The sequence below is a fragment of the Mya arenaria genome, chromosome 12, assembly GCF_026914265.1.
Source record: "Mya arenaria isolate MELC-2E11 chromosome 12, ASM2691426v1".
In the NCBI taxonomy this organism is placed as follows: domain Eukaryota; kingdom Metazoa; phylum Mollusca; class Bivalvia; order Myida; family Myidae; genus Mya; species Mya arenaria.
Genome location: NC_069133.1, coordinates 56546587 through 56558940, shown reverse-complemented (window position 1 = coordinate 56558940; position 12354 = coordinate 56546587). Strand labels below are relative to the sequence as shown.

The 12354-nt window shown below is 39.7% G+C and overlaps 1 protein-coding gene across 2 annotated transcripts; it reads right to left on the bottom strand.

Moving 5' to 3' along the window:
• Positions 1–387: 387 nt before the first annotated feature.
• Positions 388–8452, bottom strand: LOC128211763 (transmembrane emp24 domain-containing protein 9-like). 2 transcript variants are annotated; one of them, XM_052916805.1, is made up of 5 exons: positions 8269–8452; positions 5909–6024; positions 4295–4399; positions 3585–3731; positions 388–3002 (listed from the first exon to the last, which is right to left on the bottom strand). In XM_052916805.1, the coding sequence occupies exons 1-5, from the start codon at positions 8393–8395 to the stop codon at positions 2853–2855; spliced, it is 645 nt and encodes a 214-aa protein (XP_052772765.1). In that variant the 5' UTR covers positions 8396–8452; the 3' UTR covers positions 388–2852. The 2 variants fall into 2 exon arrangements, with proteins under 2 accessions (XP_052772765.1, XP_052772764.1); XM_052916804.1 differs by lacking the exon at positions 5909–6024 and adding an exon at positions 7100–7215 and having other exon boundaries at positions 8269–8450.
• Between the last annotated feature and the right edge of the window lie 3902 nt (positions 8453–12354).

Below are 12354 nucleotides of genomic sequence, written 5' to 3'. Positions count from 1 at the left end.
AAGGTTTATTGATCTTTCTTATGTTTTTAGAGGATTGTTTAAATAAGAGTTGTGTTGCTTGTTTCACCATAAATATTGCAACAGCACTCGTGAAACTTCATATACTAGTAAATGATGGTCAGCATGTGTTGTTGTGCACATTTCTTTCTCATTCCATTTGATCTTACAAGAGTTATGGCCCTTTAAATTGTTATATATGGTCTGAAATAATTGTGTCACATATACCTTTTGAAGAATTAAACCATTCAAGGATACATTTTTAACTCCAAGAAATAAACCATTCGAGGACACATTTCTTTACTCCCAGAAATAACCCATTGGAAGGTACATTTCTTTACTACCTGAAATTAACCTTTGGAGAGTACTTATTAACAAGACAAGAACATATGCAATGTATCACCAATTTTATTTCACACGAGTAGAGAGTCAAAAGAAAATATACATCATTGTTAGGATAAATACAAGAACCATTCCAATTTCACATGCTCTCAAATGGGAGATGTGTACAAATCGAAGGTAGGATACAAGATGGTTGTAACTCCTATTTTGATAAGAGTTACATCCATTTAGTGCCGAGTCCTCAAAATGCTGTTCAGTATTTCTGTCATCATAATTCTAAACATACATGTATGGGATATATAACTTCAATTACCAGAAAAGAAAAGACCATCTTTCATCACATATATTGATAACTGTGACTCATGGACATGTACATAGTAAAACATGATACAGTAGAATAATCTACAATGGTTCATCATACACACAGCATACACAACAATATAAAACACCTATGTAAGTACTATAGTGTACAGATTAACGGGATTTGTTTACATTTTAAAGGGCAAGTTAGAGAAAACAAAAAAAGAGAACAAAATGTTTATTGTTAATAATGACATAATTTTTAGTTAATAATGACATAATTTTTAGTTAATAATGACATAATTTTTAGTAAATGCTTAATTAAGCCATAGAGCATTAGAAACACTATTGGAAATTGAATTTATATTAGGCTTGGATTTACAAAATTCTGTTCAATTAAGTATCTGCCCATTGCTATTTGAAGTTTGTTCAGAAAAGTAAGTAAACTCAATATCAACAAAGCTTAAAAAAATTGTTGCCAACATAAAATCTATGAGCGAGTCCCAGTGAGATAATAATTGTACATTACTTAACACCATACAACAGCACTCATGTACACAGTCAAGCAAACAGCAGTACCAGTCTGTTGTCCTGGTAGCATCTAGGCAGAAACAACTTGCTAGTACCGTACGTGGATATCAAATTTAGTCACTAGGTAAAGAATGAAATCAGACAAGTTTTTTAGAGATGAAGAACTTCTTAAGATGTCGTACTTGAAGAAAGGCTATGATAACTAAGGTAGCAGTTTGTCCTATGGACCACCAGAAGACACGCTGGTTCGTGCTATCGCTCGTGTACCGGAAACGATCTTCCCTGCTCTGAAACCCACCAAACATTGGCAAACATTCTTCACTGGGGCACTAGCTATTAACTACACTTGCTTGCTGCTTGCTAGTATATAAACTTACTAGCTGCTAGCCTTAACATCCACTGGCAAGCTTACAATTTATCCATGTTGTAAGCTGAACTTCTGATGAGAATTCAGGCACAAAACCATGTTAAAGACACTTGATCAAAGGTTTCTTCTTATTGTACTTTGAAAACTCAAACAAAAGGATGGTCTATACATACAATAAATGTACTAAGATTTGAATCTGGAGTATTTACTTAACAATATGTAAATGATGAAAGTATCTGATAATATTATATAACACAATTACACAACAATCAAAATCCAGTTTTTCCTTATAATTACACACTATCAAATATGTTCAAATTGCATAGTAATGTTGATCCTGTGTTGCTAAGCTTGAAATAATGGTGTTCATCAGAGGTTGCTGGGCAAGCAGTGGAAATGTAACAAGGAAGTGGCAGTAAAGCAACTCGACATGTAACCTAAATGACGCTTTGTAAGCAGTTTTTCAACATTTGAAACTTATTATGCACTTACTATTGAAATAATCTTCTTTGCCTTCCCCAGTAAATGCAGGGTGTAGTCAAAATGTTTATTGATTGGTCTATATATATCCAATTATGACTTGTGACCAATTACATTGCTTTCATACGCAAACAAACCAGAAGAAACCGTGTGGATTACTTCTCAAGTTTAATCAGTTTTATTTTTTTACAAGTGGCCCATCATCTATTCAATTGTGTTGAGCATGAAAGACTGCATGTAAAATTACCACTTAACATAGCTGAGGGATAATAAAAGTCAAATATTTTCATGGACAAAATCTTTATAAAAAAGAAACATGAAATTGACTTATAACTAATTACATGAAATTTTCAACGACACTTGATTAACATGGGAGCCTGCAATGTTGAAAGTCCCTCCAAGGATTTTTGTTGAAATGGGCCCCTGAGTGATTCATATTTACTTTTTTAATTAACAAAAATAAGATTCGATAAAAGCAGTCCTTTACACAGGAACACAGGTACATGGAATGATTTCACTACAGTGTACATAGTACAAATGTAACCATGGAAACCTTAAATAAGCTGTTAAAATATGTACACAGTCCCCTCAGAACACAAGTCACTTGAATCACATTTACTTGATTGAAATTATTTTCCCTGCAACTTCTTTTCTTTTTCATTTGGTATGATAAACAGATCTTATACGGTTCCTCTGACTAGAAAGTGTTTGCTCTATATGAAACTTTTCATCTTATTTTCAAATTTAACATCTCATGCTTGTAACACACTTTACAATTAAAACCTTCCTATTATGAACAATTCAATTGATAAATATCCTAAATAAATATGTGTCCTTATACTAATTTCTTGGCCTCAAAGAAAGATTTTAAATGACGCATCTGCCAGAATCCTGTGACGAGGAGAATGAGGGTTTGAGAGATGGACCACCAGAGGACACGCTGGTTCGTGCTCTCACTTGTCTGTCGGAAACGCTCCTCTCGGTACTGAAATACACAGGTGCATGGGGGTAAGGTGCGCTGCTGGGAGAAGGGGATGGGCTGCCGTACTGGCACATGATATGGAAAAGTTACATTGGTGAAAAGGTTGCAGATGTTCTTTGTTGAAGGAGTAATCTTCAAAGACATTAGTCTGGCGCCTCAACACTTCCCATAATAAGGTACATATACGTGTAAAGGACCTCACAAGGCTTTGACAATAAGATAACTTTCCGGACAACATAAAACTATTTTTTTTCTAAAATTGCAAAATTGATTGAAACGGCAGTTAATTAAATCATTCACAGTAGTTTTAAAATGGCTTTGAAAATGAAATGTAGTGTTCTGAAACTGTGTAGTAAAGAAGGTCATTTGTTTGATCTGCTGCATAAGAAGAAGAATGGTAACAATGCTTAATTATGACCATTTTATCTTATAATAATCCAAAATAGGCAGTCAACTTTACAAACAGCAACAAATACTTTTGACGTTTCAAAGGTTTGTCTTTCCCAGACAAGGGAAGAACGGGTGGGCAGGCAAGACGATGGCTGGATTATATAGCCTATGATAAATTTATGAGAGCATACATACCCTCTGGTAGTTTTGTTCCTTAGTAATCTGCTCCACCTGGTCAAGGAGCTGGCGGATACGGAGCTGGAGCTCGGAAAGCTTGTCCTTGGCCTGGATCTGCTGGTAGTCCACAGCATGCTCTCCAACCTGGATGTCCAGGTGCACACGCTGTAACAGAAGGCAAGAGAGTGTTAGAGATACTGAGATGGAGCTCGGACAGCTTGTCCTTGGCCTTGACCTGCTTGTTTTATGTCTGCATTTCTGGTATACCTCACCAACCTGGATGTCAAGGTGCATGGCTATAAAAAGGCAGAACATTGTAAGAGATCTGGAGCTTTCTCCTAGTCTATGTCATCTGCAGTCCAGTGTTGGGGAAAATGCTTTAATAAATGTCTCATGACTGGACAGTGTTCTATCGGGTTGACCTGACTGTTTTCTCCTAGAGGACAACAATAGCTTACAATACGGTATGGTGACATACCAAACTTGGCATTTAAGTTTTGAAAGCAATAATTAAATTTATCACTTGTGGTGTTGGAGGATGTCAGCTGTTGTATCAATTCAGACTTAAAAAGTTAAAAGGTTGCCGGCTCCATGTACATATAAATGATATTCTACGTGTTGGCCATTGCCTTAGGTAGATATTATTCTATGTACCAGCTGTCCATTGCAATGAAAAACACAGAAGTACTATTACTGGTCATCTATAAGGTATCTAGGAGGTTACATACCAGCTGTCCACTAGAGAACCAAGCACTTGAGTTAGAGTGGAGACAGATGGTGTGTTCCCCGGCCATCGCAGATGTGAACGTGAAACGACCTTCAGATGCGTATGTCTGTAAAATAAAAAAAAATCTTAAAATGCAGGAATGATACTCTAAACTATTACATGTATGGAAAAAATAACTAGCATGCTTTACACAAAGTAATTATCTATGATGTCTAACCGATCAAAATTCGAGTAACAATAAATCACTTAATGCTGTTTAATAATAACCTTGTCTTACACATTATAAAATTTTAGATTGATATAATTGTAAAATGTCATTTAGTAATCATTCTTTTTAAAACTAAATAAAATGTTCAGAAACCATAAATAGTGGAAAAACATCATAATAAAATCATACACTTGTTGTGTTATATTCATAATAAGTCTGATTTGAATGTATCATCAATGAATTCGTATTATAACCAAGGGTAAAGCTTTTGCATGCAGGCGCCGACACGATGAGCTTAAAGTCATATAACAATCAATAATATTCTCTTTGATGCAACAACAGTAATACATACATCTTATAGAATTTTCTTAGTGTACTTTTCTATACCTAACAGTGATTACCAGAACTTCATTTAGATTAGATTTCAAACTAATACCATAATCGATATCCTAGATGCCATCACCAACATGAAATGGAAATATAAATGAATAGAGTTATATAAGTCAAGTCAATTGCCTTCATTATTATAAGTCAGAACATACAACAAAGGAAAACAAGCTCGCACAGTTTTTGAGTCTGACAATAAAAAAAAATTGTGCGTTATATAGTAATGTTTAAAGTGTTTAGCTTTACAAATCTTTAAGTAGGTATATATAAAAAGCAGAATATCTCAATAGAGTTATTCACTACAAAATTTATTCAACTTGGTTCGTTTTCATCAATGGTAGAAATCTTCTGTGTTAATGGATCACTCATATAATATTCTTAATGTCAATGATTCATAATATAGTATGCTTTTGTTGCATCAAAAGAACACCTTCAAGCGTTTTATGATCAGCAATTTGTTGTAGCTTTATTGTATGCTTCAATTCTTATAAGGTGGGAATTTCTGGAAATGTCGACAAACTTACTGGTAAATGAAATTGCATTGGTAATAACAGGTAAAAGTAATATTTTATTATTCAACAATGAAAAGGATGTAACAGGAAATAAGAACTTTTAAGTAATGAACTAAAACTGAAATGTTTCCACTGGAATACAAGTATAATTGACCAACACCATGATATCCAGAGCTACTGATAACTTTATACAGATAACACCATGGCTTTGACATAACCTTGACATTTTTCCTTCAACATACAGAGGAGCTTAAAATCATCTTAACTGACAAAGACAAAGCTTTTACAATTAAAAACAGCACATTAGGAAAGCAAGGAACAGACAGACATGCAAGAATCGTTTTGTGCCATCTTCCAGATTTATACAAGAGGGAATTGTTATATGATGCTTACCAAAACCAAAATTTTATCAACATGGGTAATCTGGTCACCAAGAACTTTGAAAGAGAGTTGGATTTCAACCAGCCTTATTATATAAACTTGACTTTAAAATAGAGGCTGCACTCACGCGGGACAAGATAATTTTGTTGTCAGGATCTTTTATTTCAACGAGCATGCCGATGCCCGGTGCTGAAGGAAGATATTCCTTGACAGAAAAGTCATACAGTTGGACCTTGTAGTTCCCTGAAAGTGGCACAGGTGCATTAGTTTGCTAGTGTCGACAGTTATACATGTATATTGTGCACTGCCGCAGTTGCGAATACACATGTACATCATCACCTGAAGTCATTCAACTTAAGTGCGTTATATGCATTCGCAGTGATTTTTTGACTCTGAATGACTTCAGCAAATACTTTCACAGAATACTTGTTTCAATGGTCTGCTACAACAAGAATAAAGCAGATTTTATGTGAGTGATCTACATTTCATGTCTGAACCAAAAATGATAAAAAAAACACTCATATGATTAAATTCATATGAAGCAGAGCAAAGAAACAAGTTTTCTATGAATATTTCCCAAACTTGAGTAACACTACCGCAGACTGAAGGTAATGAGCCATTCTGATTTTCTGGACAATACTGAATGCTTAAAAGCACTTTAAAGGGACATATCACTGAAAATGTATATTTTGTCATATCTATGAGAATAGTGTATTTATAATACATAGTTTTCACTGTTCGATGCAAAAGTTACATGATCCTAATGCTGGCACACTTTGTTAGGGCAAAACTAAATTTGTCCTTTTCGTTTCAAACTATTGATAACATTTTCATATTGTTCAATAAAGGAAATCTGAACAAAGGCCTCAAATGTGAAAGTCAGCGAATGGAAAAATGCAGGACATCATTTTGGTGACAACATGATATGTCCCTTTATGTTTAAAGTTGCACTCTCACAGATTGAACGTTTTGACAACTTTTTTTTTTGTCTTGGAACGAACCAATTTTTGCGAAAATCCATGGAAACCAGTTGTAGAAGACTCCTGACCAAAGATTAGATCGCAGATTTTTATATTTAAGTTCAAAAATTGATGTTTTATGCCATAAAACATTTTTGTCAGCAATCTTATATCATTGGTTTGCAGATATTTACGCAAAAAATTTACATTTCCAAGACAAAAAAATAAAAATGTTGTAAAAATGCTACATCTGTGAGAGTGCAGCTTTAAGCACTCTGCATACAGTATGTTCACTTCATGACAGTGCTCAGTGTGGCTCAAGCCTTCGATGGCATGCTGCAGGTCTACTACGTGCTTACCCTTGACATGATTATTTTAGAATCATGATCTTTGATTTCGACGTGCATGCCTAGACCTTGAACAGTGGGCACATAATCATTGACATTCTTGTCAAATATATGAACTTTGTATCTTCCTGAAACAACAAAATTATTTCATTATATAGGCAAAGTTCCAAACCGTTTGTATACCGGTACATATAAAGTCCATCATGATCATTACAGGCACTATTAACAACAGTAGAATTAATCCATAAGACATGTGTAATGGCAAAATTTTAGCCGATAGTGTGTATATTTTAAAGATGCACTCTTACTCCCAAATAAGATTTATCACATTTAATAATATTGTTTTAATATTCCAAAAAGGATGAATAAATGTCAAAAACAATGGGTCTTATGAAGGATACCAAGTTTAATTTGAATGAAATGAGCATAAAACACGCTATTTCTACCTTATGAGACTAAAGTAGATCACAGTAAATCTTTTAGCATTCACCAATCATTTAATTTTTTGCGCATTCTGCTATTAATTACACGGTTACAATCTTGTTATCAGTTATTAATATTTTCCATAAATGCATTATTTAGTAAGTAGTTAAAGGTTTATCAGTCAAAACTGATGTTTGTTATACATGTTTATGTATTGATTTTGAATAAGAGTGTCACTTTAATTCAGATTCCTGCTACAATTTGGAATAACCAGTAAGATTGTAGTATCGCTTCGATGTAAAAAATTACAATTCTCTGCGCAGAACACAGTGATATGCTTAGGATTGGTATATTAGCTATAAAATTAATGTCTGAACTGGACGTTTATTATTTTCATGACGAATTGTGTTTTGGGAAGTTTCTTCGCTTGACAATTATAAAACCCTAGTGGACTTTTAGCTTCATATGTATGTATATTAATTATGTTGAAATATCGCCCACAAATCATGATTATTAGTTGTATTGTGTCCCGAGACGTTATAAGCATCCCTAAAATTTTGTATTATTTTTTTCATTTACAGGGTCAAGACTGATTTTGCCAAACTGAAGCCACAGGCAACTACTATAAGTAAGTCAGTGGCAGCTGTTAGGATCTGCATCATACTTTTAAGTCTTGGTGTTCAACAACACTGCCAAATGGCACTGGTCTGTTGACAGTTTCAGTAAGTGAGTGACCTGTATCATTTAATGACACTTACCCACTACCATTGTTTCATCAGGAATTTCTTCAATAAAACATTTCTTCTCCGTTTCACCAATATGAAAATACAGGCCAGAAACGGCCGTAAATAAGGCAGAAACAGCTAATATTGTCTGTAGTGACATGTTGGCCTATTTACAGGAAGTGGAAACAAGTGCCGCCAACGCATGCGCACAGCCACGTCAAAATTCGAAGTTGCGGCTCAAAGGTATTCATTTACGCATTCGGAACTCCTCGGCCATTTTATCGAAAAAAATTCGATAAAATTGCCGAGGAGTTCCGAAGGTCATTTACGGCGATACTATTTCCCGGTCTCTTCTCGTAAAATACGGTCTCATCCGGTCTCATAATTCCTGGTTCATAACTAATGGCCTCAGGCAACGGATTGTGTTGCCGATGTTTGTTGCCCCTTACTCTCGCCATATGCCCGTATTCCGACCCAATCCCCTTACGCTCGCCTTATGCCTGTACTCCGACCCAATTCCCTTACTCTCGCTATATGCCCGTTCTCCGAATCAATCCCCTTACTCTTGCCCTATTCCCGTACTTCTACCTTCGCCATGTACCCGTACTCCGACCCAATCTCCTTACTCTCGCCCTATGCCCGTATTCCTACCCAATCCCCTCACTCTCGCCCTATTCCCGTAGTCATATCCAATCCCCTTACTCTCGCCCTATTCCCGTACTCCGACCCATTTCCCTTACTCTTGCCCTATTCCCGTACTCCGACCCAATCCCCTTATTCTCGCCCTTTGCTCGTATTTCGACCCAATCCCCTTACTTTTGCCCTATTACCGTACTCTTATTCCCGCCATATACCCGTACTCATACCCAATCTCCTTAGTCTCGCCCTATGCCCGTATTTCGACCCAATCCCCTTACTCTTGCCCTATTACCGTACTCTTACTAACGCCATATACCCGTACTCATACCCAATCTCTTTAATCTCGCCCTATGCCCGTATTCCTACCCAATACCCTCACTCTTGCCCTATTACCGTACTCTTACTCACGCCATATACCCGTACTCATACCCAATCTCCTTAATCTCGCCCTATGCCCGTATTCCTACCCAATCCCCTAACTCTCGCCCCATTCCCGTACTCCTACCAAATCCCCTTACCTCCGCCATATACCCGTACTCCTACCAAATCCCCTTACCCCCGCCATATACCCGTACTCCTACCCAATCTCCTTACTTTCGCCCTATTCCCGTACTCCTACCAAATCCCCTTACTCTCGCCCTATTCTCATATTCCTACCAAATCCCCTTACTCTCGCCCTATTCCCGTACTCCTACAAAATCCCCTTACTCTCGCCCTATTCCCATATTCCTACCAAATCCCCTAACTCTCGCCCTATTCCCGTACTCATACCAAATCCCCTTACTCTCGCCCTATTCCCGTACTCCTACCCAATCCTCTTACTCTCGTCCTATTCCAGTACTCCTACCCAATCCCCTAACTCTCGCTATATTCCCGTACTCCTACCCAATCCCCTTACACCCGCCATATACCCGTACTCCTATCCAATCTCCTTACTCTCGCCCTTTTCACGTACTAATACCCAATCCCCTTACTCTCGCCCAATTCCCATATTCCTACCTAATCCCCTTACTCTCGCCCTATTCCCGTACTCCTACCCAAATCCCCTTACCCCGCCATATAACCGTACTCCTACCCAATCTCCTTACTCTCGCCCTATTCCCGTACTCCTACCCAATCCCCTTACTCTCGCCCAATTCCCATATTCCTACCTAATCCCCTTACTCTCGCCCTATTCCCGTACTCCTACCCAAATCCCCTTACCCCCGCCATATACCCGTACTCCTACCCAATCTCCTTACTCTCGCCCTATTCCCGTACTCCTACCCAATCCCCGTACTCTCGCCCTATTCCCATATTCCTACCCAATCCACTTACTCTCGCCCTATTCCCGTACTTCTACAAAATCCCCTTACTCTCTTCCTATTCCCGTACCCCAACCCAATCCCCTAACTCTCGCCCTATTCCCGTACTCATACCCAATCACCTTACTCCCGCCATATACCCGTACTCATACCCAATCTCCTTACTCTCGCCCTATTCCCGTACTCCTACCCAATCCCCTTACTCTCGCCTTATTCCCGTGCTCCTACCCAATCTCCTTACTCTCGCCTTATGCCCGTATTCCTGCCCAATCCCGTTACTCTCGCCCTATTCCCGTACTCCGACCCAATCCCCTTACTCTCGCCCTATGCTCGTACTCATACCCAATCCCCTTACTCTCGCCCTATGCCCGTACTCCTACCCAATCCCCTTACTCTCGCCCTTTTCCCGTACTCTTACCACATCGCCTTACTGTCGACCTATTCCCGTACTCCGACCCAATCCCCTTACTCTCGCCATATGCCCGTATTCCGACCCAATCCCCTTACGCTCGCCTTATGCCCGTTCTCCGAATCAATCCCCTTACTCTTGCCCTATTCCCGTACTCCTACCTTCGCCATGTACCCGTACTCCGACCCAATCTCCTTACTCTCGCCCTATGCCCGTATTCCTACCCAATCCCCTCACTCTCGCCCTATTCCCGTAGTCATATCCAATCCCCTTACTCTCGCCCTATTCCCGTACTCCGACCCATTTCCCTTACTCTTGCCCTATTCCCGTACTCCGACCCAATCCCCTTATTCTCGCCCTTTGCTCGTATTTCGACCCAATCCCCTTACTCTTGCCCTATTACCGTACTCTTTTTCCCGCCATATACCCGTACTCATACCCAATCTCCTTAGTCTCGCCCTATGCCCGTATTTCGACCCAATCCCCTTACTCTTGCCCTATTACCGTACTCTTACTCACGCCATATACCCGTACTCATACCCAATCTCCTTAATCTCGCCCTATGCCCGTATTCCTACACAATACCCTCACTCTTGCCCTATTACCGTACTCTTACTCACGCCATATACCCGTACTCATACCCAATCTCCTTAATCTCGCCCTATGCCCGTATTCCTACCAAATCCCCTAACTCTCGCCCCATTCCCGTACTCCTACCAAATCCCCTTACCCCCGCCATATACCCGTACTCCTACCAAATCCCCTTATCCCCGCCATATACCCGTACTCCTACCCAATCTCCTTACTTTCGCCCTATTCCCGTACTCCTACCAAATCCCCTTACTCTCGCCCTATTCTCATATTCCTACCAAATCCCCTTACTCTCGCCCTATTCCCATATTCCTACCAAATCCCCTAACTCTCGCCCTATTCCCGTACTCATACCAAATCCCCTTTCTCTCGCCCTATTCCCGTACTCCTACCCAATCCTCTTACTCTCGTCCTATTCCCGTACTCCTACCTAATCCCCTAACTCTCGCTATATTCCCGTACTCCTACCCAATCCCCTTACACCCGCCATATACCCGTACTCCTATCCAATCTCCTTACTCTCGCCCTTTTCACGTACTCCTACCCAATCCCCTTACTCTCGCCCAATTCCCATATTCCTACCTAATCCCCTTACTCTCGCCCTATTCCCGTACTCTTACCCAAATCCCCTTACCCCCGCCATATACCCGTACTCCTACCCAATCTCCTTACTCTCGCCCTATTCCCGTACTCCTACCCAATCCCCTTACTCTCGCCCAATTCCAATATTCCTACCTAATCCCCTTACTCTCGCCCTATTCTCGTACTCCTACCCAAATCCCCTTACCCCCGCCATATACCCGTACTCCTACCCAATCTCTTTACTCTCGCCCTATTCCCGTACTCCTACCCAATCCCCGTACTCTCGCCCTATTCCCGTACTCCGACCCAATCCCTTTACTCTCACCTTATGCCCGTACTCCGACCCAATCCCCTTACTCCCGCCTTATGCCCGTACTCCGACCCAATCCCCTTACTCTCTTCCTATTCCCGTACCCCAACCCAATCCCCTAACTCTCGCCCTATTCCCGAACTCATACCCAATCACCTTACTCCCGCCATATACCCGTACTCATACCCAATCTCCTTACTCTCGCCCTATTCCCGTACTCCTACCCAATCCCCTTACTCTCGCCTTATTCCCGTGCTCCTACCCAATCTCCTTACTCTCGCCTT

Excerpts from the sequence above, each read along its gene's own strand:
- LOC128211763 (XM_052916805.1), bottom strand. The coding sequence starts at position 8,395 with ATGTCACTACAGACAATATTAGCTGTTTCTGCCTTATTTACGGCCGTT. Across the intron at positions 6,025-8,268 it reads TGATGAAACAATGGTAGTGG|GGAACTACAAGGTCCAACTG; the intron begins GTAAGTGTCATT and ends TGCCACTTTCAG. Across the intron at positions 4,400-5,908 it reads ACAAAATTATCTTGTCCCGC|ACATACGCATCTGAAGGTCG; the intron begins GTGAGTGCAGCC and ends TTTATTTTACAG.